Source organism: Sphaeramia orbicularis, chromosome 8, assembly GCF_902148855.1.
Source record: "Sphaeramia orbicularis chromosome 8, fSphaOr1.1, whole genome shotgun sequence".
Lineage (NCBI taxonomy): Eukaryota > Metazoa > Chordata > Actinopteri > Kurtiformes > Apogonidae > Sphaeramia > Sphaeramia orbicularis.
The window spans coordinates 42,097,503-42,124,413 of NC_043964.1; the positions used below are offsets into that span (position 1 = coordinate 42,097,503).

The window sequence follows — 26,911 nt, forward strand, 5'->3', positions numbered from 1 at the left end:
GCACTGGTTTCATGTCTCTTGGACATTCCTGCTGGCCGCTATGGTGGTTTCCATGTTTTTTGACAAAGGTGCACTAGAGAGCCCATTTTGGCACGTACGGGGTTAGTTTTTATACTTTATCAAATTTTTCGCCGGACCTGACATACGTGCCAAATTTCATGAGTTTTGGAGCATGTTTAGGGGGTCAAAATCCAGTTCAAAGTGGTGTCGGGAAAATAATAATAATAACAACTAGAAGCACTCAGAGAGCGCAGACCTCCGCCAAGGCTGATCAGTGGCCCCCCCCGTGGGCCCCCCCACCCCCGATCACCACCAAAATTGAATCATTTCTTCCTTATCCCATTTCCAACAAACCCTGAAAATTTCATCAAAATCTGTCCATAAATTTTTGAGTTATGTTGCACGCTAACGGACAGAAAAACAAACAAACAAACAAACAAACAAACAGACAAACAAACCCTGGCAAAAACATAACCTCCTTGGCGGAGGTAATAATAATAATAATAATAATAATAATAATAATAATAATAATAATTAAAGCTGCAAGCAGCATTGGGCGGGACCTCGCACCGGGCATTCCGCCTCCCCCGCGATCCGCCTCCCGTGGCCGTCCACACCTCAGCTCCACTCACACCTCTCTGTCCCCATACCAGTTCCCACCCTTTAGTGTCCGTCCTCCTTACATCTGTACAGAACACCAGCGACCCTCTGCTGAAACCACCATCACCTTTAAAATGAGACTTTTATTTTGGAAAACCTACTGTGTGTATGTGCATTTGTTTTGTATGTGAGAGAAAGAATCAGTTAGAAAAATGAATTGAAATTGTATGAATAATTGAGCATTAAAGTGATGATTTACCACATTTAAGGCTTTTATTTTGGAAAAACCCTATTGTGTGAGCATGTGTGTCTGTGAGAAAGAGTACTTTTGAATGAAGAAACATTGTACAAACAGTTGAGCGTTTGATCATAAAAATGAAAAGAAGTTATGTAATAGAAATTTTGTATTATTGGTATTTGGGGTTTTATTTTGAAAAAATGTACTCCGTGTACTTTTGAATGTGTGCAAAATTTCCAATATCCAAATGACAATGCAGCAAAACCTGTTTTAAGATGGAGAAAGAAAAAAAAAAAAAAAAGTTTGGATTGTCTGGGACTTGAACTCAGGTCCTCTTGGTCCATAGGCAGCTACATGAACCACTGCACTAAAGACATACACTTACATGTGTGCACCAGGAAGAGTTTTATAGGGACTTTGTCATTGTTAAAAGTGAAAGTAAACATAGTCTTCAAAAAATCGCCATAATTCCATAACCGTAGGTTGTATCTGAAAAATTCTTTCACTTTTGGATTCTGCAGACTTGTGGGAATTTAATATTGTATAACTTTGTTGTCAAAAGTCTGGAATGACTGAGTAGTAATTGCAGAAACGTAGAGTAACTTTCAAAGGCAGATTGCCAACTTCCTGTTGGAGTTAGCTCATGAGTGTCAGTGTATGATTTGTCGGGCTCAATCAGACCAACATTTTGGCATTTGTTTCATGTTTCTGTGACATTCCTACTGGCCACTAGGGCCGATTTTATGTGTTTTTTAGTACATAGGTGGCGCTACAGAGTCCATTTTGGCACGCAAGGGGTTAATTTTGATATTGTATGAAAGTGTTCACCAGCCATGGCATACATGGCAAATTTGGTGAGTTTTGGAGCATGTTAAGGGGGTCAAATGGCAGTCTAAAGTGGAAAAAGTATGAAAAGAAAAAAAAATGTTATAAATCAATAACCGTACATCCTATCTCAAAAATTTTTGGATTTGAGAGTTTTTCTGAGTCCCGTGAACGCGTAGATATGTCACATGTGGGGAAAAACTCCAAAGTGAAAAATGAGTTCCAAACATCGCAACTTTGCAGGCTTGTAAAAAAAAAAACTAAGACAGTTATGGAAAAGTTGTGAAATTGTTTTATTAAGGACATTTCACTGTATCTTTTGGCGCTATTTAGAAGTCAATACGACAAACGGTGTCATCGGAGTTAGTTTTAAAAATTTTATTTTGAAAGGCAAATTGCGAACTTCCTGTTGGAGTTAGGATAGAGGCATCTGTGTATCATTTGTAGTGCTTGATCCAACAAATATTATGGCACTGGTTTCATGTCTCTACAACATTCCTACTGGCCACTAGGCCTGCTTCCGTTTTTTTTCACATAGGTGGCGCTAGAGAGCCCTATTTGGCACCTACTGGGTTAATTTTTTCATTTTATCAAATTTTTTGCCAGGCCTGACATGTGTGCCAAATTTGGTGAGTTTTTGAGTATGTTTAGGGGGTCAAAATCCAGTTCAAAGTGAAGTCGGAAAAAAAAACAAAAAAAACAAACGAAAAACAATAGGGCCTTTCTTGCAGGCAAGGCCTCTCACTGTGTGAGAGGGCCTTACCTTACGGCTCGGTCCCTAATAATATAAAAACGAACGTAGAACAATAGGGCCTTGCTTGCAGTGCCCTCTCACTGTGTGAGAGGGCCTTACCTTTCGGCTCGGTCCCTAATTAAAGCTGCAAGCAGCAGTGGGCGGGACCTCGCACTGGGCGTTCCACCTCCCCCGTGATCCGCCTCCCGTGACCGTCGACACCTCAGCTCCACTCACACCTCTCCGTCCCCATACCAGTTCCCACCCTTTAGTGTCTGTCCTTCTTACATCTCTACAGAACACCAGCGACCCTCTGCTGAAACCACCATCACCTTCAAATGAGACTTTAATTTTGGAAAACCTACTGTGTGTATGTGCATTTGTTTTGTATGTGAGAGAAAGAATCAGTTTGAAAAATGAATTGAAATTGTATGAATAATTGAGCATGAAAGTGATGATTTCTCACATTTAAGGCTTTTATTTTGGAAAAACCCTATTGTGTGAGCATGTGTGTCTGTGAGAAAGAGTACTTTTGAATGAAGAAACATTGTACAAACAGTTGAGCGTTTGGTCATAAAAATGAAAAGAAGTGATGTAAGGGATTATCATTATTATTATTATTACCAGGGATTTTATCATTGTGAAAAGTGAAAGTAAACATAGTCTTGAAAAAATTGCCATTATTCCATAACTGTAGGTCGTATCTGAAAAAATCTTTCACTTTTGGATTCTGCAGATTTGTGGGAATTGAATGAGGTATAACTTTTGTGTCAAAAGTCTGAAATTGAATAAGCAGTAATTGCAGAAACGTAGAGTAACTTTCAAAGGCAGACTGCCAACTTCCTGTTGGAGTTAGCTCATGAGTGTCAGTGTATGATTTTTCGGGCTCAATCAGACCAACATTTTGGCATTTGTTTCATGTTTCTGTGACATTCCTACTGGCCGCTAGGGCAGATTTTGTGTGTTTTTTAGTACATAGGTGGCGCTACAGAGTCCATTTTGGCACCCAAGGGATTAATTTTGATATTGAATCAAAGTGTTCACCAGCCATGACATACATGGCAAATTTGGTGAGTTTTGGAGCATGTTAAGGGGGTCAAATGGCAGTCTAAAGTGGGAAAAGTATGAAAATAAACAAATTGTTATCAATCAATAACCGTACATCATATCTCAAAATTTTTTGCATGTGAGCATTGTGCTGATTCCTGTGAACGCGTAGATATGTCACATGTGGGGAAAAACTGCAAAGTGAAAAATGAGTTCCAAACATCGCAACTTTGCGGGCTTCTAAAAAAAAAAAAAAACTAAGACAGTTATGGAAAAAGTACGAGATCACTTTTTTGAGGAGGGTTCACTTTTGGTGCTATGTAGAAGTCAATACGACAAACGGTGTCATCGGAGTTACTTTTAAAAATTTCATTTTGAAAGGCATATTGCTAACTTCCTGTTGGAGATAGCTCATAGGTGTCAGTGCATGATTTGTTGCGCTTGATTAAACGAACGTTTTGGCGTTGGTTTCGTGTGTCTATGACATTCCTACTGGAAGTTAGCAATTTGAGCATTTTATTTTGAAAGGCAAATTCTGAACTTCCTGTTGGAGTTAGGTCATGAGTGTCAGCGTGTGATTTGTCAGGCTTGATGAGACGAAAATTTTGGTGTTGGTTTCATGTTTCTATGACATTCCTACTGGCCACTAGGGCCGATTTTGTGTATCTAGGGGGCACTAGAGAGCTCATTTTGGCACCTATGGGGTTAATTTTTTCATTTTATCAAATTTTTTGCCAGAACTGACATGTGTGCCAAATTTGGCGAGTTTCTGAGCATGTTTAGGGGGTCAAAATCCAGTTCAAAAACACGGAAGTATAATATAAAAACAAACGAATAACAATAGGGCCTTGCTTGCAGGCAAGGCCTCTCACTGTGTGAGAGGGCCTTACCTTTCGGCTCGGTCCCTAAAAACGAACGAAAAACAATAGGGCCTATCTTGCAGGCAAGGCCTCTCACTGTGTGAGAGGGCCTTACCTTTCGGCTCGGTCCCTAATAAATTAAAGCTGCAAGCAGCATTGGGCGGGGCCTTGCATCGGATGTTCCGCCTCCTGTGCGTTTCGCCTCCCGTGACTGTCGACACCTCAGCTCCACTCACACCTCTCCATCCCGATACGAGCTCCTACCATTTTGTGTCCGTCATCCTTACATCCCTACAGATAGGGTTGGGCATCAAGCATCGATTGGAACCGGGATTAACTTTCTTATTGTCCCGAAATCGTTCAAATTTTAAAATTTCGATTCCTAGTTTCGATACCCAGTCCGCCGACTTGAAGAAGAAGCTGCCGAACACCACCTTCAAATGCTGACACGAGTTCCTTAACAGGCCTTCGAATGGGTCCGGCAGAATCTGGTCCAGGTCCTGTAGGGGGTCTGTGGGTGGTCTTCCAGGGAGGGGCTCCCCCCTCTCTGTCAAATGCTGACACGACTTCCTTAACAGGCCTTCGAATGGGTCCCCCCTCTCTGTCCTCACTCTGATCCATTCTGCTGAATCCACATCAGAACACAAACCATCAGTCCAGACCTTAATCCACACTGATTTATCCTTTATATCAGGGGTACTCAAACATGGGGCCCCCCAGAGGTTCCAGTCCGGCCCGTGGGATTAATTTGCAAAGTGCAAAAATTCCACAGTCCAGGCTGTGGAACTCATTTTAGTTCAGGTTCCACATACAGACCAATATGATCTACAGTCAAATAAGAACAGCGGAAAAAACGAGAAAAAAGAATGACTGCAGATTTTCTTCTTGGTTTGATGTGAAAAAAATAATACATTATGCCTATAAATCACCACCTCCTGGAGGATTCTGTTGGGTTTCTGTAAATTTGATCTGATTTTGATTGGATTTGATAAAGCACTTTGTGACTCTGTCTGTGAAAAGTGCTCTATAAATAAAATGTACTTACTTACTACTTACTTACTGATCAGATTCCACTGGATCAATTAATCACCAAAGTGTCAATGAGTCCACAGGTCAACAGTTATCTGGAAGATTATCAACAGGGAAAACTTTTTATTAGGAAACACTGAGGGTTAAACAACTGTAACGACCAACAACTGCTTTAAACCACATGAATGATTAACTTTTATGAGACGAAATATAAGACGTGGACGATCAACGTCCAAACCCAGAAACAGAGTCCAAACCTAAACAATGGAGAGTCTGATCAAACAGCAGAACTTTAGAGTTTTATGTATGTTTTCTAGGTCTGAGCAGGTCTACAACCCCAGTTCCAAAAGGGTCTGGACTCTGACTGCAAAATGTCAATGAAATCACAATCAAATGATTTGAAAACTTCATAAACCCATATTTTATTGACAGTAGAACATAGAAAACACATCAAATTAGAATTAAAATGAACTATTTTAAGCCAAAGGTCTAAAGGCCATTTTAAAAAGAACGTCTACAACACGCCTGTAAAATGTGCATCAGACCAGAACGGGACCACATTCCTCTAAAGTCCATCATTTGGTCTCCTCAGGTGTGGACCAAGGTTATTATTGTTAATGAAAACTTATGAAATGAGGAAAGCTAGAATCATAGAAACATTTTCGTTAACTGAAATAAATAAAAACTACAATTAAAAGAAAAAACAATAACTAACTGAAACTGTATTTTGTGTTTAAAAAACTAACTAAAACATAAAAAAATTATGGATAAAATTCCGTTCGTTTTCGTCTTTGTCAGTGTCAGATTGATACGAAATCAATTTATTTCACTTGAGCAATTTTAGCTAGCGGCACTGTACGACACTTGACGGTCTATCACTTGTGTTCACTTGTGGTTTCCAGTCGTCTTTTCATCCGAACTCTACCTGGAAACATGGAGACTAAAGTTGGGAGAAAGCAGCAGAGTCCTGTCTGGGATTTATTTGAATACGACGACAGAGAAAAAGAGAAAAGAGACGACTAAACTAAAATTAATGCTAAAACTAAGCATTTAGAAGAAAACGAAAACTAATAAAAATTAAAGCTGCAAGCAGCATTGGGCGGGACCTCGCACCGGGCGATCCGCCTCCCGCGCGATTCGCCTCCCCCGCAATCCGCCACCCGTGATCGTCCACACCTCAGCTCCACTCACACCTCTCCGTCCCCATACCAGTTCCCACCCTTTAGTGTCTGTCCTCCTTACATCTGTACAGAACACCAGCGACCCTCTGCTGAAACCAGCATCACCTTTAAAATGAGACTTTTATTTTGGAAACCGTACAATGTGTATGTGCATTTGTTTTGTATGTGAGAGAAAGAATCAGTTTGAAAAATGAATTGAAATTGTATGAATAATTGAGCATTAAAGTGATGATTTACCACATTTAAGGCTATTATTTTGGAAAAACCCTATTGTGTGAGCATTTGTGTCTGTGAGAAAGAGTACTTTTGAATGAAGAAACATTGTACAAACAGTTGAGCGTTTGGTCATAAAAATGAAAAGAAGTTATGTAATAGACATTATGTATTATTTCTGATAAGGGTTTTATTTTGAAAAAATGTACTCCGTGTACTTTGTAATGTGTGCAAAAATTCCAGTATCAACAATACAATGCAGCAAAACCTGTTTTAAAATGTGAGGAGGGAGAGAAGAGAAAAAAAAAATAAATAAATTTCCCTGGACAGCCTGGGACTTGAACCATGGTCCTTCTGTTTCATAGGTAGCAACTCTAACCACTGCATTATACAGAGACAGTATCAACATGTACCAGCAAGAGTTTCATAGGGATTTTGTCATTGTTAAATGTGAAAGTAAACATACTCTTCAAAAAATTGCGATTATTCCATAACCGTAGGTCGTATCTGAAAAATTCTTTCACTTTTGGATTCTGCAGACTTGTGGGAATTTAATATTGTATAACTTTGTTGTCAAAAGTGTAAAATGAATAAGCAGTAATTGCAGAAACGTAGAGTAACTTTCAAAGGCAGATTGCCGACTTCCTGTTGGAGTTAGCTCATGAGTGTCAGTGTATGATTTGTCGGGCTCAATCAGACCAACATTTTGGCATTTGTTTCATGTTTCTGTGACATTCCTACTGGCCGCTAGGGCAGATTTTGGGTGTTTTTTAGTACATAGGTGGTGGTACAGAGTTCATTTTTGCACCCAAGGGGTTAATTTTGATATTGAATCAAAGTGTTCACCAGCCATGACATACATGGCAAATTTGGTGAGTTTTGGAGCATGTTAAGGGGGTCAAATGGCAGTCTAAAGTGGAAAAAGTATGAAAATAAACAACTTGTTATAAATCAATAACCGTACATCCTATCTCAAAAATTTTTGCATGTGAGCATTGTGCTGAGTCCTGTGAATGAGTAGATATGTCACATGTGGGGAAAAACTGCAAAGTGAAAAATGAGTTCCAAACATGGCAACTTTGCGGGCTTGTAAACAAAAAACTAAGAGTGTTCTGGAAAAAGTATGAGATCACTTTTTTGAGGAGGGTTCACTCTATCTTTTGGTGCTATTTATAAGTCAATACGACAAACGGTGTCATACGAGTTAGTTTTAAAAATGTTATGTTGAAAGGCATATTGTGAACTTCCTGTTGGAAATAGCTCACACCTCTCCGTCCCCATACCAGTTCCCACCCTTTAGTGTCCGTCCTCCTTACATCTGTACAGAACACTAGCAACCAGGACCCTCCGCTGAAACCACCATCACCTTTAAAATGAGACTTTTATTTTGGAAACCCTACTGTGTGTATGTGCATTTGTTTTGTATGTGAGAAAAAGAATCAGTTTGAAAAATGAATTGAAATTGTATGAATAAGTGAGCATTAAAGTGATGATTTACCACATTTAAAGCTAATATTTTGGAAAAACCCTATTGTGTGAGCATGTGTGTCTTTGAGAAAGAGTACTTTTGAATGAAGAAACATTGTACAAACAGTTGAGCGTTTGGTCATAAAAATGAAAAGAAGTTATGTAATAGACATTTTGTATTATTCTTAATTGGGGTTTTATTTTGAAAAAATGTACTCCGTGTACTTTTGAATGTGTGCAAAATTTCCCACAGTATCCACAATACAATGCAGTAAAACCTGTTTTAAAATTAAAAAAGAAAAATTTGGAATGCCTGGGATTTGAACCAAGGTCTTCTTGTTCCATAGGCTGCTACATGAACCACTGCACTATAGACATACACTTACATGTGTGCACCAGGAAGAGTTTTATAGGGACTTTGTCATTGTGAAAAGTGAAACTAAACATAGTCTTGAAAAAATCGCCATTATTCCATAACCGTAGGTCGTATCTGAAAAAATCTTTCAGTTTTGGATTCTGCAGACTTGTGGGAATTTAGTGAGGTATAACTTTTGTGTCAAAAGGCTGAAATGAATAAGCAGTAATTGCAGAAACGTAGAGTAACTTTCAAAGGCAGACTGCCAACTTCCTGTTGGAGTTAGCTCATGAGTGTCAGTGTATGATTTGTCGGGCTCAATCAGACCAACATTTTGGCATTTGTTTCATGTTTCTGTGACATTTCTACTGGATGCTAGGGCAGATTTTGTTAATTCTTTAGTACACAGGTGGCGCTACAGAGTCCATTGTGGCACCCGAGGGGTTAATTTTGATATTGAATCAAAGTGCTCACCAGCCATGACATACATGGCAAATTTGGTGAGTTTTGGAGCATGTTAAGGGGGTCAAATGGCAGTCTAAAGTGGAAAAAGTATGAAAATAAACAAATTGCTATAAATCACTAACCGTACATCCTATCTGAACAATTTTTGCATGTGAGCATTGTGCTGAGTCCTGTGAACGTGTAGATATGTCACATGTGGGGAAAAACTCCAAAGTGAAAAATGAGTTCCAAACATCTCAAGTTTGCGGGCTTGTAAAAAAAAAACTAAGACAGTTATGGAAAAAGTGCGTGGTAAATTTTTTGAGGGGGGTTCACTCTATCTTTTGGTGCAATTTAGAAGTCAATATGACAAACGGTGTCATCGGAGTTAGTTTTGAAAATTTTATTTTGAAAGGCATATTGCGAACTTCCTGTTGGAGGTAGCTCATAGATGTCAGTGCACGATTTGTTGGGCTCGATTGAACGAAGGTTTTGGCATTAGTTTTGTGTCTCTATGACATTCCTACTGGAAGTTTGCAATTTGAGCATTTTAGTTTGAAAGGTAAATTCTGAACTTCCTGTTGGAGTTAGGTCATTAGTTTCAGCACATGATTAGTCGGGCTCGATGAGACGAAAATTTTGGCATTGGTTTCATGTTTCTGCAATATTCCTAGTGGCTGATAGGGTCGTTTTTGTGTATGTAGGGGCGCTAGAGAGCTCATTTTGGCACCTATGGGGTTAATTTTTACATTTACTCAAATTTTTCGCCAGTCTTGACATGTGTGCCAAATTTGGTGAGTTTTTGAGCATGTTTAGGGGGTCAAAATCCAGTCCAAAGTGTCGGTCAGGAAAAAAATAATATAAAAACGAACGAAAAACAATAGGGCCTTGCTTGCAAGCAAGGCCTCTCACTGTGTGAGAGGGCCTTACCTTTCGGCTCGGTCCCTAATAATAATTAAAGCTGCAAGCAGCATTGGGCGGGACCTCGCACCGGGCGTTCCGCCTCCCCCGCGATCCGCCTCCCCCGCAATCTTCCTCCCGTGACCGTTGACACCTCAGCTCCACTCACACCTCTCCGTCCCCATACCAGTTCCCACCCTTTAGTGTCCGTCCTCCTTACATCTCTACAGAACAGCAGCGACCCTTTGCTGAAACCACCATCACCTTTAAATGACGCTTTTATTTTGGAAACCCTACTGTGTGTATGTGCATTTGTTTTGTATGTGAGAGAAAGAATCAGTTTGAAAAATGAATTGAAATTGTATGAATAATTGAGCATGAAAATGATGATTTCTCACATTTAAGGCTTTTATTTTGGAAAAACCCTATTGTGTGAGCATGTGTGTCTGTGAGACAGAGTACTTTTGAATGAAGAAACATTGTACAAACAGTTGAGCGTTTGGTCATTAAAATGAAAAGAAGTTATGTAATAGACATTTTTTATTATTCTTAATTGGGGTTTTATTTATAAAAAAATGTAGTCCGTGTACTTTTGAATGTGTGCAAAATTTCCAATATCCACAATACAATGCAGTAAAACCTGTTTTAAAATTTAAAAAAAATTTGGATTGCTTGGGATTTGAACCAGAGTCTTCTTATTTCTTAGGCAGCTACATGAACCACTGCACTATAGACAAACACATAAAAATATGCACCAGGAAGAGTTTTATAGGGACTTTGTCATTGTGAAAAGTGAAACTAAACATAGTCTTGAAAAAATCGCCATTATTCCATAACTGTAGGTTGTATCTGAAAAAATCTTTCAGTTTTGGATTCTGCAGATTTGTGGGAATTGAATGAGGTATAACTTTTGTGTCAAAAGGCTGAAATGAATAAGCAGTAATTGCAGAAACGTAAGAGTAACTTTCAAAGGCAGATTGCCAACTTCCTGTTGGAGTTAGCTCATGAGTGTCAGTGTATGATTTGTCGGGCTCAATCAGACCAACATTTTGGCATTTGTTTCATGTTTCTGTGACATTCCTACTGGCCGCTAGGGCAGATTTTGGGTGTTTTTTAGTACAAAGGTGGCGCTACAGAGTCCATTGTGGCACCCAAGGGGTTAATTTTGATATTGAATCAAAGTGTTCACCAGCCATGACATACATGGCAAATTTGGTGAGTTTTGGAGCATGTTAAGGGGGTCAAATGGCAGTCTAAAGTGGAAAAAGTATGAAAATAAACAAATTATTATAAATCAATAACCGTAAATCCTATCTCAAAAATTTTTGCATGTGAGCATTGTGCTGAGTCCCGTGAATGCGTAAAAATGTCACATGTGGGGAAAAACTCCAAAGTGAAAAATGAGTTCCAAACATGGCAACTTTGCGGGCTTGTAAAAAAAAAAACTAAGACAGTTCTGGAAAAAGTACGAAACCACTTTTTTGACGAGGGTTCACTCTATCTTTTGGTGCTATTTAGAAGTCAATATGACAAATGGTGTCATATGAGTCAGTTTTAAAAATTTTATTTTGAAAGGCATATTGCGAGCTACCTGTTAGAGATAGCTCATAGGTGTCAGCACGTGATTTGTTGGGTTCGATTAAACGAAGGTTTTGGCGTTGGTTTCGTGTGTCTACGACATTCCTACTGGAAGTTTGCAATTTGAGCATTTTATTTTGAAAGGCAAATTCTGAACTTCCTGTTGGAGTTAGGTAATGAGTTCCCCCATGTGATTTGTCGGGCTTGATGAGACGAAAATTTTGGCGTTGGTTTCATGTTTCTACGACCTTCCTACTGGCCGCTAGGGCTGTTTTTGTGTTTCTAGGGGGCGCTAGAGAGCTCATTTTGGCACCTATGGGGTTAATTTTTACATTTAATCAAATTTTTCGCCAGTCTTGACATGTGTGCCAAATTTGGTGAGTTTTTGAGCATGTTTAGGGGGTCAAAATCCAGTCCAAAGTGTCGGTCGGGAAAAAAATAATATAAAAACGAACGAAAAACAATAGGGCCTTGCTTGCAGGCAAGGCCTCTCACTGTGTGAGAGGGCCTTACCTTTCGGCTCGGTCCCTATAAACGAATTAAAAACAATAGGGCCTATCTTGCAGACAAGGCCTCTCACTGTGTGAGAGGGCCTTACCTTTCGGCTCGGTCCGTAATAATAAAAAACGAACGAAAAATAATAGGGGCCTTGCCTTCTGGCAAGTCCACTCACTGTGTGAGTGGGCCTGCCCTCTCGGCTCGGTCCCTAAAAAAAAAAGTCACTGAGTTGTGTGGCAATACAATTTTTGCTAAATCTACTGCACCAATTTTCATGACACCTGGTGGAAGGGAAGCTAAGGAGAAACCTCTTAAATTTCAGAGCAGATAAACAGAAAGTCAAAATTTTAGGCTTGTTTGAATTTCTGCGCTGATTTTGAGCAAATGTCTTGAAAAAAACATTACCTTGGTCACTGGTTTCAGAGTTTATTTTAGTGTCTCCTCCTCCTGCTCGTTTCATTTTGGTTTCCCAACTCCATCCTAGATGCTCTTCACGCTTGACAGTAATTAACACGAACCATGCAGACAAACACAACAATACCAGAATTTTTTTTTTTTTTTTTTTTTTTTAAAGTTAGGCTCATATGTCATTGTCGGGTTGTTTAATGAAGTTGATTTTTTTTTTTTTACTAATATTTAGACTACACAAAGGCAGAGAAATACAACTTACCTCTGATCATTTGCTTTTGTCTCATTGAAAGTCTCACCAGCTATGAAAATCCAGTCATTATAAATGATTATAATGGTCACACCTATTATGACATCAAGTCTGAACTCCTCCTTCCTGCACCTACTGTCTAAAATCTGATTTAACATAAAGGAGACAATGAATAAGTAAAAATGAAACTATGAAAGGTACTTTCCTGAAATCTTTTCATTGAAAAGAAACAATGCCAAGAAGATTGAGCACCAGACAAACCAGTTCAGGTTCACACCCATTGTCATTATTGTCATTATTGCAGTTTCATGTTGTTTTTGCTTGCTTGTTTCAGGGTAAAGAGAGTGAGGACTGTTATTATTCAACCACTGTCTTAGTAAAACATGTGAGTCCACACAGATGATGTATATTTAATATACTTTATTCACAAGAAATACAATTATTGGAACAGTCTCAGGAGTTGACAGTATTTCAGTTCATGTTTAGTTAACACACAACCTCTTTATTATGGTCTCTGAAGTGAAGTTTAAAGATGCAGACTGCAATAATTAATCCCTTCGTTTGTGGTCATCTACTATTAAAGAGCATTTCTTCAGAATCCTTTCCCTGGAGCTTCACTGTGCTGAATTATATACATGTGGGCAAGGTTTCTGTCAGGTTATTTTTCATTAGCTGTGAGCTGGGAGTAATGCGGAGACTTGAAGCTTACAATGTTCATACGCAGACTTTTCATTGCTTTCTGAGACTTCCTGTGTTTAGCATTCAAAGGTTAACTACGTACAACCTGCTGTTCTTACCATCAAAGAACAACTGCTTCCTGAAACAAATTCCATGCAGCCACAATACAACGGTGGAGGAATGCTACTTTTCAAGCTGGGCAGTTTCTGGGAGTGGTTCAGCTCATGCATTGAGAGAAGAATTTATAACCAGTCATCTTTTGTTCAGTAGTTAATATGTGGTAAGTATTCATAAAAAATACTGTGACGAGCTGGGATGAAACCGTTGAACACAATGTAGCTATAAAGAAAACACTGTATCTAAGTATTAATTATTCCAAGAAAAAATCTTGCCACTCTTCAATCTATATTTCATCCAAGTCTTTAAAAGAGAAAAATGAATCAAGACAATATACAAAAAGACATAGAAAGGTGGACCACTTTGCCCTTGGATTTTAGTTCCAGAGTTGAAATAGTAAAAATGAACATTCTACCTAGATTCCTCTTTTTATTTCAAGCCCTTACCAGTAGAGGTTACTCAAACTCAATTTACAATGTGGGATAGAATAATATCAAGGTTTATTTGGGAGAGCAAGAGACCTAGGGTGGGGTACGGAACTCTCCAGCTACCCAAAGAGATGGGAGGGATGGCGTTACCAAAGTTAAAAGAATACTATCAAGCTGCGCAATTAAAATATATGTATTGTTGGTGTAATCCATGTTACTGTGGTAAGAGGAAAGATATTGAAATTGGAACACTGAAACAGCCTATCCAAAACTTTCTTGGAGATAAAGATGCTTATGAAAAAAATAAGATTAATTTAGACTTAAATACTAAACATACATTTAATATTTGGTTTGGAATGCTGCGTAGACATGACGTCCAAAGACATGCAACAAAACTAAAATGGATAGCATATGATAGTAAATTTATGCCATCCAAAATTGACCAAAACTATAAATATTGGGTAACCAAGGGAGTTACAGCTTGGTGTGTTCTGGAAAATAATGGGAGGCTGGAGAGTTTCCAAACTTTGGCACAAAAACATCAATTTGAGAAACATGATTTTTTTCCCGTTATCTTCAAATGAGAGACTATTATAAAGGGGAAATACAGGTGGGACCCTCCATGGAAGAGAGCGATGTGGTTCAAATCATGACTAAAGCATATAAAGATAGTAATATTAGGATAATCTCAGCATTATATAAAGCCTTAATAAATCTCGATAAGCAAACAACTTACTTTGTAAAAGTGAAATGGGAAAGAGAATTTGACATAGAAATTGATGATATAGATTGGCTAAACATGTGGAAATTACGTCATACAACGACTAGCTCTCAGACATGGAGGGAATTTGCCTGGAAAAACCTTATAAGATTTTTTATTACACCCAAGTTTAAAAGTAAACAGTTACAGAGGCATCAGGAATGTTGGAGAGAATGCGGGGAGATGGATGTTGACCATTCTCATGTTTTTTGGAAATGTTCCAAACTTTTGGAATATTGGGAAATGATCTACAATGTCCTATGTCAAGTATTAGGGTACACAGTTCCAAAGAAACCTGAAATTGTTTATTCATGCAACTTTGGTGATGGCATTATACATGAATACGATAAATATTTGGTAAAGGTGATGTTGATAGCTGCAAAAAAATGTATAACAAGGAATTGGGGGAAGATGAACGTACCATCAAAGGATCAATGGATAACTACGATCGAGGACATATTTCTAATGGAAAAACTAACACAGATTGAGACTACAAGAACCACAAATGAACAAAAAGTGGAAAAAATGGACATTATATAAGCAAAATAATTGATAAGACTGTGCTACCCAGACTTATTTATGTTGTTTTTTTTTTTTTTGTTTTTGTTGTTGTTCTTTTAAAACTAATAAAATATAAGTAACAAAAAAAAAAGAGAAAAATGAAATACAGTACTTTGGTTTTCAAACATGATCTAGAAAAAAGAATAAAATAAGTTTTGTGAAATATGAATACATCACTTTCAAGACACGTTTTTTGGCAGTTTCCATATAATTTTCAAGAACTGTCTTTCTTTCTTTCTTTCTTATTTGTACATTTCATCCAGACTTTGGATAGCTTCTTCTTTTGTGTATTCTCTCCAGTCACTGGGGATTTCTCCACTGCCCTCAAATTTTAAGTGATGACAGTCTTCCAGTTCTTTCTGAAATCGACATAAAAACCATTTCCAGTATGTCAGATTAGATCCATCTGCTGTGATCAGCCAGGTTTCATATTCTCCTCCAGCAGTTTGATAAATTTTATAAGGAATGAATTCCTCTGAGCCAGGTTGGGGACGGAATAAATGATCACTGAAGACTTTAGTTGTGCAGAAATCAACGCACAGATCCAGCGTCTCTAGATCATGCCACCCTTGAATCCCAGAGGGACGATGAAAAGGGACACTGTGTTTGTTAGGACTGTGATCTTTTGCAGTGTTTGTACAAATAGCTGCACAGAAAGGACACGTCTCCCAGCAGCAGTCACAAAGCTGCTTAATGAGGATTTGATCAGGCTGCTCCCTGAATTCCTTCATTTTATCCAATGAGTGTTTTTTCATGTCTTCAAAGACAGGTGTAAGTCTTTCCTCAATCCCTTTCTTCATGAAGCCAAAATCATTCACATCAGTAAAGTTTTCTGAATAAATGGAAGAAAATGCTAACACATCTTTCAGCAAACTGGAAAATTTCTGCAGCCACATTTCCAGGTCTCCTTGCTGTGTTTTCACCTCTTCTGTAACAACAAATAAAGCTCGACTTATCTGATTCTTGATATCATCTACATTTTTCTTGAGTATATTCTGTGCTTTTTCTCTGTGGTCTGTGTAGATGTATTTGTTCACTTCATTTTTGATGAAACTCTCAACATGTCTCCTTGGTTGGCACAGGTAAATGATGTAACTATAAAAGATTTCTTTCTCTGCCAGTGACTTCAACACATGTTTCTCCAAGTTCAGCCTGTTCTCACAGAATGCTGCGAAACTACACCTCATCTCTCCAGCAAGATGGATGGCAGTCTTTGTGCAGACGGCTTCAACAATGGAACCCTTCAGTTTTTCCCAGATCAGTTCTCCAAGTACAACAGCAGATGAGTTTTCTTTGCAGAAGCTCCAGAACACACTGTAATATTCACCTTTCTTACTTTCTAAATATGTGTGTGCATCATTGTTCATCTTGAAATTTTTGTGAGACTCTTAAAAGCCAAGGTTCTGCTCTGTCAAACACATACAACAGGAGATCGATGGTAAACTCCTTCTTCAGAGCATATCTCCACTGTGAGTCAAACTCTGTCACTTTATCTTGTACAGTGTTGGCATCTTCTTGCAAGAACATAGGACTGTAGCCTCTTGTTGCAACAGGTTTGCTCTTAATCAAATCAAGGCAAACCATTGTGACATCATCACCAAGAAGATTGACCACCAGACGAACCAGTTCAGGTTCACATCCGTTGTCATTATTGTTATTAATGCAGTTTCATGTTGTTTTTGCTTGCTTGTTTCAGGGTAAAGAGAGTGAAGACTGTTATTATTCAACCATTGTCTCAGTAAAACATGTGAGTCTGCACTGATGATGTATATTTAATATACTTTATACACAAGAAATACAATTATTGCAACAGTCTCAGGAGTTGACAGTATTTCAGTTCATGTTTAGTTAACACACAACCTCTTTATTATGGTCTCTGAAGTAAAGTTGAAAGATGCAGACTGCAATAATTAATCCCTTTGTTTGTGGTCATCTACTATTAAAGAGCATTTCTTCAGAATCCTTTCCCTGGAGCTTCACTGTGCTGAATTATATACATGTGGGCAAGGTTTCTGTCAGGTTATTTTTCATTAGCTGTGAGCTGGGAGTAATGCGGAGACTTGAAGCTTACAATGTTCATACACAGACTTTTCATTGCTTTCTGAGACTTCTTGTGTTTAGCATTCAAAGGTTAACTACGTACAACCTGCTGTTCTTCCCATCAAAGAACAACTGCTTCCTGAAACAAATTCCATGCAGCCGCAATACAACGGTGGAGGAATGCTACTTTTCAAGCTGGGCAGTTTCTGGGAGTGGTTCAGCTCATGCATTGAGAGAAGAATTCATTACCAAAATTTTTGCAAAAGTTTTGAAATCAACACTATGTAAATACTACCACACATTAGACACAAGTTAATATGTGGTAAGTATTTATAAAAAATACTGTGACAAGCTGGGATGAAACCTTGAAATGACAAAACTGTGTATCAACAGTTATCATCAATGCTATTTTAACCATTACAACCATATGTTAGTCACTGTGTAAAGGATTTAAAGGTCCTGTACAGCGTAGGCCATTAGTGACTCCAGATTCTTTCAGATTGACTTATTTGCCAATAAAGTCGAAGTCAAGTCGGCTTGTTGTATGATGACATCATCACTTTGACAGTGGAGGAACAACACAGACACACAGCTGTTCAACAATGAGCAACTTGTACTAAAGTTTATTGGAACATTAACAAAGTACAGTAAAGAGCAGAATAAAATACTGGAAAGACACAAGTGTCAACAGTCCTTCTCAGACATTTAACCAAAACAAAACATAGGTTAGCACCTTGAATTTTCTTTTAAATTTAAGTGAACAACATAAAGTGGTTAAAGGTTCAGACAGCAAGCAGAAAAGATGCACAGCATGTTAGAGAAAAGAGCGCATTGTCTTCATGAAATAAATGAACAGAATAATCCAAAAACACTGGCAGTCCAAATTATTCTTCAGTATTAGTGGTGCTTACATGGTTCACAGAACATTACTGAGAGAATAGTTTTTCTAGATCACAGTCAGTTTAGTTATCCTACAAAGTCGTCTTCTTCCTTCAGTCTTGGCCTTGTGCTAGTGATGTGCGAGTGTTCTGTTTTTGGTTTTTTTTTGGGTTTTTTTAAACCTGCTTTGTGGAATTTTTTGACCTGCCCTGCAAATAAAGTGACTTTTTTTGGACCCGCACCAACCCGACCTGGGTCCGCTGATCCGCGCATCACTACCACTCACTGCGCTCCATGTTTTCATGTATAGAGATGAGAGTATCGACATGCGCTGACTGACGGCTCATACGCTGTCAGGTGATGGAAGGGAGAGAGAGAATAACACACGACCAGTCCACTCCTCCAAAGTAACGTCGACTTGTGCCACAGACGTCGACACATCGACAAACCAACTTTTCAGTTAACGCCCTAGTACAGAGAATTCGTTTAAAGTGGATTGCAGTGACATCTTTGGCCCTAATCGGTGGTGTATTTAAGGGACAAAGACTCTGTTTTCCATGAGCACTATCGCCTACTGTCGTAAAGGCAATACTCTGGCCAAGGCACTTTGAAGCTAATGACTGAAGCAAGGGAGTAGGTTTGATTTTGACATTGGTGGGGACACAAAAGTGCCCCAAGGCAGCACTCTGGAAAGTTGATATTTTTTTCCATTTGCAATCATAATTTCCCATCATGTCAAGCTGATCAAACAAGCAAACAATCATAGTCAGAAAAAAAATTCAGTAATTGACAAGTTTCTAATGCATGTCTGAATATCTAAGGATAATACAAGAATTTATTGCATTCTGCAAAGTTATTCTCATGACTAACAAATCCATTATTATTTCACCCGACCTTTGAATTTTCAGCCTCTTGTCCTCTACCTCCTCTAGCCTCTCTACTGTCTGTCACCTGACATAAATATATTGATTGATGACATATGAATAGAAACACATATTTTCCTTTATGTGTGTTTTTTAAACAGTTACTCTTCCATAGAAATGCATTAAAATAATAAGTAAAGTAACTTTTAGGAAGTGTATCTGTTTGGCATTAAATACTGTCTTTTATTCAATATCTGTGTTGAGCTTCTACAGTTCTATACCCTTGAAGTAACTTACACTTTGACTCCTAAAGAAGTGTCTTATGACCGGTTTTCTTTTCTTTGACATCCTTCAAATCCAAATTACCGAGCACATACACACGGGCGCACGTGTGCAAACACATGTACAAATGTAAATGGAAATGACACCATTGACATTAAAATCCGTCTAGCTGATGTGACCCAGGCAGAACAAATGTTAAACATATTGAAAACTTACGTTAGCGGTCCAACTAGAAAGTTCCTTTTACAAGTAGATGGAGTGACAGCGGGGACAGCCAATCACATGTACGTTAGCAAAACCAAAGAGCCAATCAGAGAGCGATATTTACATTAGAGGTGGGACTTTTAGCAGAGACTACTGTTAACCCTTTGTGTGCCATAATCATTGACTAAACACTTCAGACAGCGGTTGTATTGATAGGGACGTGTCCCTAGCATCCCTATGCAATTCTACGATCCTGGACTGAAGAGCGCATCCTCTTTACAACTCAGCATTTCATATTTCAAGACAGCAACTTGCAGGTGCAAAGTGACGTTTGAAATGAGACAACAAGCAAACTTCATAAAGTCCATTTGTAGCGTAGTTTAATAACTGGGGTGAAAATGAAAGTGAAACCTAACTGGAAGTCCAGCTCCTCCTTCTATGTCTCTTTTACTCCGGAGCTCCGAAGAGTTACTGACAGACAGGTGTTCTGAGACGTATCCCAATAATATACATTTGCACTAGCTTTTCCACAAAGTATTCAGTCATTTTCATAAATGACTTCAGTCATTCAACATCTTCATCATTCTGCATTAGCAGTTCAGCGCTAGCTGCTTCAGCCTTCTGCATTCACAGTCTTCTACTGTTAGACTTGTCTTGTTCCTGAAGGACAGTTTAGTATCCAGGCCCCGGCATGAACACTAAACTCCATACAGAACCATTTCAGTCTCACCTTACAAAGCCCTTAGTTTGGGACTGAAATGCTCCAAATAAAACACATTACCCACATCACAGAGCCAGCCATGGCGCTACCACAGAAGTGTTTACTAAGTGTTTGACTGAATTATCAACAGACACTATAGTAAAATACAATGTTCTAGTGCATATGTATAAAGAACAGAAGCATTCTATACCTGTGTAGAAGGAAGAGGGACTACTCCAGCTCTGTTTTCATTCCTTTTAACTGCCTTAGTCTATCCATCAGTTCAATGCAGAGGTTTACTGGTGTTTAAGCGGGTGCTCTATCACTGTCCTGTTTAGTTTTCTTTTTGTTTCTGTCAGTCCAGCTCCAGTTCTGGTGTCCACCCTCACAACAATATAATCCAAGAAATCCCTTTCTTTAAGAAAAAGGACAGATCTTACTCCTCACTCCTTCAGCTTATGTCTCACTACTAAACTGTGCTGGTCGGTGTGGTGTTGTTATAGTGACATAAGTCTGCCGTAAATCAGTCCAGTCTTGTCCAGTCTGGAAATAGCATTTGGAAATAACCTATTTTGGTGCTGATAATCTCATTTTAAATTGCGGACTACGATCAGGCATATATATATATATATATATATATATATATATATATATATATATATATAGTGAACATCACAATTGTACAACAGAACTTCAATAAATACTTCACAGTAAATGATTTAACTGTCTTTAAAGAATGAAGACTTCATAACATGACCAATGCTGTTCCTTAAATGTCAGGTTTAGACTCACAACCCTGGACCCTTGATATATTTATTTATTTATAAATATTTGTTATTGAACATCATGAGTCTTATGTTTCAGGAAACATAACAGTGTTTAGTATTGTATTGTCAGTGTGAATATGAGATGCTTCCTTCAGTTTTAAATCCTTGTTAGTGTCAAAAGTCAATGTCTTGGAAAAATCCCATATTTATACTTTTATTGGGTCAGTAAAGTTTGTGCTCTGTTACTTAAAGAGACTCATCATCTAGACTTTGATTATTTCATCCAGTTCTGAGAAGTCATGTGGTGTTTCATCACTGTAGGAAAAAGCAGGAGAGGTGGTGGGTCAATATATAATTGAGAGATTTTTTGAGTTCCCTTTACAGAGTAACATAGTTGACAGGTATAGCTGACATTTTGTTTCGTTTTTTTTATATTTTTATTGAAAAGTATGGCACAACAAAGACAAACTCAACAATTCAGGCAGTACAAATCTGACAGAAAGATATAATAGTCACTGTCCTGTCAAAAAAAAAAAAAAAACCAACAACAAAAGAAAAAAACCCTGAATTCAGAGCCACACTTAGCATTTTTCTTTTTTTTGAACAAGGTGTACAAGAACCAAACCCACAATGAAAATAAAAATAAAGAATAAATTTTTTTTTTAAAAATTTAAAAAAATTACCCTGAAAACCAGAAGTAAAATCACATATGTACAGGAAAGAAAGTTCTATAGTAAAACGGATGTGTTCATTTATTTATTCATTTTCTGACCCTGCAGTTGGGACAGGCTCCATGCAAAGAATATATACATATACATAAATACCAAAAAACAAAAACCAAACAAAACAAAAACAAAAAGCTACACACACCCACACACCCCCACAAAAAAAAAAAAAAAAAAAAAAAAAAAAAAGGCGGGGGGGAGGTCCACTAATCACAAGAAAAAGAAGGAAGTGATTCAAAGAAAGTTAAGAAGGGCTGCCATTTATTATAGAACTTAGAAGGGATGGCTTTCAAAGAACACCCAATCTTTTCAATTTTTAAGAAAGACATAATATTTTTAAGCCACTGAGTACTAGAAGGACTCTTTGTGGATTTCCAATGGAGGAGAAGGTGGCGTCTTGCCAATAATGAGGTGAAAGCGATAATCTCCAACTGGTTAGAACTATATCTGTTGGAATCTTCTGGACAGCCAAATATGCCAATATGAGGAGAAGCATCTACTGTGATTGAAAGTACCTTAGAAATTATGTCAAAGTACTTTTGCCAAAATGAAAAGATTGCTGGGCACAGATAAAACATATGGGTCAGATTGCAGGGTGAAGTATGACATTTATCACAGCTATCAGTAATGTTGGGATAGATTTGCAACAAGCGCGACTTAGAAAAATGAACCCTATACAACACCTTAAACTGAATAAGCATAAGTCGAGCACAGGTCGAGCTGGTATGAATTCTGTTAATAGCAGCATCCCACCAATCGTCTTGTAAAGAAAGCCCTAACTCACCCTCCCAAGCAGTCTTAATTTTAGTGGTAGTTGAGCTGTCCGCAGACAAGAGTTTATTATAAATCTTTGAGATACATGACTTTTGAGAGGGGTCAAAAGAGAGGAACTCATCGCATAGTTGATTTGAGGGTAAAGAGGGGAAAGTTGGAAATATAGATTTAGCACAACGTCTAATTTGTAGATAACGAAAGAAATGAGAAGGAGGAAGATGAAACTCCTTTGATGAATCTGAAAAACTACAAAATGAACCATTGTTATAAAAATCTTTAAAAGTTCTGAGACCTTTATTGTGCCAAATAGTGAAAATGGGGTCGGATAAACCCAGATGGAATAAATGGTTTTTCAGCACAGGGGTTAGAATAGAGGCAGAAGTAAATTTGAAATGCCTTCTGAATTGGTACCAGATCTTGAGAGTGGACCTCACTACTGGATTGTTGGTAAAGCCACAAGGATTAGTGGAAATAGGGCAAGTGAGCAGGGCCATAGGTGAGGATGTACCACATGAATTCACCTCTAACGTACACCATGGAGGATGGAGAAATTTAAACCAGAATAAGATATTTTGTATATGTGATGCCCAATAATAAAATTGAAAATTTGGAAGGGACAGTCCAGCATTAAATTTACATCTCTGGAGGACAGTGATACGTATTCTGGGTGCTTTGCCACACCATAAAAAACTAGAAATATCTTGATTGATACTTTTAAAGAAACTTTTTGGAAGGAATAAAGGTAGACATTGAAAAGGAAAAAGTAATTTTGATAAAACATTCATTTTAATTGTGTTAATTCGTCCTATAAGTGAAAGGGGCAGACTTCTCCATCTTTGAAGGTCAGACCTGATTTTAGATAGTAAAGGGGAGAAATTAGCAGAGAATAGAGAGGTTAGTGTTCTTGTAACATGAATTCCTAGGTAACTAAAGCCAGGGGGTCTGGCCTAAAGGGGATACGGGACTGATCTAATTTTAAAGCTGAAGCGTTAACAGGATAACATTCACTTTTGGAAACATTAATTTCATAACCTGAGAATGAGCCGAATTTCTGAAAGGGGGACAGTATAAATGGTACTGATAGAATAGGTTCTGAGACATATAACAATAGATCATCTGCATAAAGGGACAACTTAAATTCAGTACCTAGCCGAGAAATGCCAGTAAATATTGAAGATGACCTCAGATATATTGATAAGGGCTCTATAGCCAAAGCGAAAAGTAAAGGGGATAACGGACAACCCTGTCAGGTTCCACAGGCCAAAGTGAAATAAGTTGACTGAATGCCATTTTGAGACACTGGGTGGGTCAATATATAATTGAAAGATTTTTTGAGTTCCCTTTACAGGGTAACATAGTTGACAGGTATAGCTGACATTTTAACTGTTTACAGGCCTAAAATCAACATAACCATAACACCGCATAGCATTTTTACAGAAAGATTCTTTTAAATATCATGACTGAGTAAAACTGAAATTGAAAGTTATTCATGAAGATATTGTAGTAACATTGGTGACTTGACTCACACACTACTTTATGTTAACTAAGAAACAAATAACTAAGAAAGAGGAGAAAGAACATATCTTGGAGTCTTGCCAGTCTTTTGTTCAGCAGCAAATGACATCGTGTGGAGCAGGTAATGTGATTTGGAATTAACACACTTCCTTGAGAGGTGTTTTTGTAATGGGTAACTTAGTTGAAAGTGATTTCTTGGACACAGAAACAATGTTATTTTCCATATAAATTTGACATATTGCCAAAAAAGAAATATCTGTCATGATTATCTCAACTTTGTAAAAAGAACACTATCAAAACAATTTTGGAATAAGCTCATTTTATTATTGTTTAGCTAATTAGAAGGTGGTTGTTATTTAAATTCAGAGGGTTATTAAGTTGACATTTTAGTATATGTAGTCATTTATTAATTATTTATTAATAAGTGATTGTTTCTGTAATTTACGGAAGCGTATTGCATTCACACAAAAACTAAAATTCGGCTCTGTTTTTCCGAATTAACAAGATAATTATCTCGTAAGTATGAGAAAAAATAAGTAAAAAAAATAATTCAGCTCTGTTTTTCTGAATTAACAAGATAGTGTTTTATGAAAAAAATTAAATTTGGGCTCTGTTTTTCTGAATTAACGAGATAATTATCTCGTAAAAACAGAGCTGAATTTTTATTTTTTCAGAAAACAGTATCTTGTTAATTCAGAAAAACAAAGCCAATTTTTTTTTTTTAAAGTTATTTTATATTTTACCGTTTTATGAAAAAATAAAAATTCTGCTCTCTTTTTACGAGATAATTATCTCGTTAATTCAGAAAAACAGAGCCGAATTTAATTTCTTTTAGCTTATTTTGTACTGTTTTATAAAAAAAAAAAAATTCAGCTCTGATTTTCTCAGTCAATAGGCCAGTAGTGCCTGATCCAGGCAGGAGCTCCTTCTACCTGAAAACCCTTCGGGGGAGCGTGAAGTTGGTTCTGTTCTCATAACTGGTTTCGTTTACGGAACCAGTTCTGTTTAAGGATCATGGAACTAGTTTTGTTTACCGAACTCAGATCCAAGCTGTGCCCCGACCTGTGCATTAATTTATTTCTTACCTGAAGGAAAGCATTACTCAGAACTAAATCCATGGAGTGGCTTGGTGTCCCGGTTCACTACAGTTTAGAGCAGCTCCGAGCCCCACGGGAGCCGGGGCTTTGAGGGCGCAAAGCGGGGCTTGGAGGTCGGAGCACAGCTTGGTTCTGAGTTCTGTAAACAAAACTAGTTCCATGATCCCTAAACGAAACTATTTCCGTAAACAGAACCGGTTCCGAGAACAGAACAAACTTCACGCTCCCCTGAAGGGTTTTCAGCAGCACAGGTAGAAGGAGCTCCTGCCTGGATCAGGCACTACTGGACCATTGACTGAGAAAATTGGAGCTGAATTTTTATTTTTTCATGAAACAGTATAAAACAAGTTTTTTAAAAAAATTGGCTTGTTTTTCTGAATTAACGAGATACTGTTTTCTGAAAAAATAAAAATTCAGCTCTATTTTTATGAGATAATTATCTCGTTAATTCAGAAAAACAGAGCCGAATTTAAATTTTTTCAGAAAAGAATATCTCGTGAATTCAGAGAAACCGAGCTGAATTTTTTTTTTCTTATTTTTTCTCACAGTTACAAGATAATTATCTTGTTAATTCAGAAGAACAGAGATGAATTTAAGTTTTGTGTTAATGCAATACGCTTCCGTAGTAATTAAATAATTATGGATTTTTTTAAAGACATGATCATACTGAACATAAAAAACCTTATTATTTTTATTTTATTTTATTTTTTTTTTAACTTTTAATAAAGGTGTATGCAAGATATATCCAACAGACTTCAAAAGTCCCTCAATTATATATTAACCTTTGTGTTGTTCCTCATCCTCTTCCCATTTATGAACAATCCTCCACCATAGTAGCGAGACAGGACATCAGCGACCCTCTGAAAGACTTCTGCTTCTGTCACAGGTTCTGTTGTTTGAGGAGACCCAGCAGATCCAAAAGGACTCCTCGGTGACCTCCTCCCCTGTGATTTGAGCTACAAGAATGCCCTCTACTGTTCATGTGCATTCTGTTAAACATTAGAATGACATCATCCTGATGTCTGTTTCTAAAGTGTTAGTCTAGTAGCAAAGGGTGTAATATAAACTTAAAATATGGGTTTAGATTATTATCTATTTTCTTATCTATTAAAGCACTCAGGTGTTTCCAAATTATTAACCTGGACCCTTGCTAAATGGACATCCATTACAAGGAATTATTGTATTTCACCTCCATTTGGTGCTTTTACTCTGAAAGTGTCACTGCAGACCATTTTCTGTTAAATATCAATAATGTTGTAAAAATGGAGTATTTTCACACATCTTGTAAAAATCATGTTTAAAAAACTCTGTATATCATGTCCCCAAATAATTTATCAGTAACTTTACCACTAGGTGTCACGATCAGTCACTAAGTGGATACACAATTCTAATTTCACTTTATTGTAATTGTGAACTCATCATCAGCTATCAGCAACAAGTGCGAACAAATCAAGCATGACAGTGTTCATGAATCCATCAGACCAATCCATTAGACACCATCTGCCAGCCTGTGTAGTGAGAATAATTCTAATGAATATTTGTGTGTTCATTTACCTGTGATAACCATTTGTTATATTTATACTGTTTTATGTTGTTGAATTATGGTTTCATGTATAAAGTACTGATATTATTGTCTTACCTATAGACATTTTGCGTTTTTTTTTTTTTTTTTTTTTTTTTTTACTTGCAAACTTTCTCTGCTCTTTTATGATTATGGTTTTTGCAGATATGTACCCTATATGTAGATTGTAAAGTAAATGACACCCATTATCCATATCATCTCCTTGTTTTAGAAACTCAAGCTCCCCACCCTGGTGCAGTGGTTAGCACTCGTGCCTCACAGCAAGAAGGTCCTGGGTTCGATTCCAACACCAGTCGACGGGGGGTGGGACCTT

General features: G+C 37.6%; 1 protein-coding gene and 1 pseudogene across 16 annotated transcripts in view; both read right to left on the reverse strand.

The window, feature by feature from the left end:
• Positions 1-26,911, reverse strand: part of LOC115423569 (interferon-induced very large GTPase 1-like) — a 59,354-nt gene that overhangs the window by 9,550 nt on the left and 22,893 nt on the right. The window contains exons 1-4 of one of the 16 annotated variants that reach the window (XM_030140429.1): positions 12,639-12,749; positions 12,374-12,464; positions 5,364-5,427; positions 4,699-4,925 (exon numbers count right to left, since the gene is read on the reverse strand). The exons of 1 other annotated variant lie outside the window; for it this stretch is intronic. In XM_030140429.1, the coding sequence (XP_029996289.1) occupies positions 4,699-4,924 (226 nt within the window). In that variant the 5' untranslated portion in view covers position 4,925; positions 5,364-5,427; positions 12,374-12,464; positions 12,639-12,749. Of the gene's footprint in view, positions 1-4,418; positions 4,929-5,348; positions 5,428-12,373; positions 12,465-12,638; positions 12,750-26,911 lie in introns of those variants that run through there. 14 more of the 16 variants (XM_030140428.1, XM_030140432.1, XM_030140427.1 and 11 more) reach the window with 14 other exon arrangements.
• Positions 15,413-16,754, reverse strand: LOC115424855 (interferon-induced very large GTPase 1-like; annotated as a pseudogene).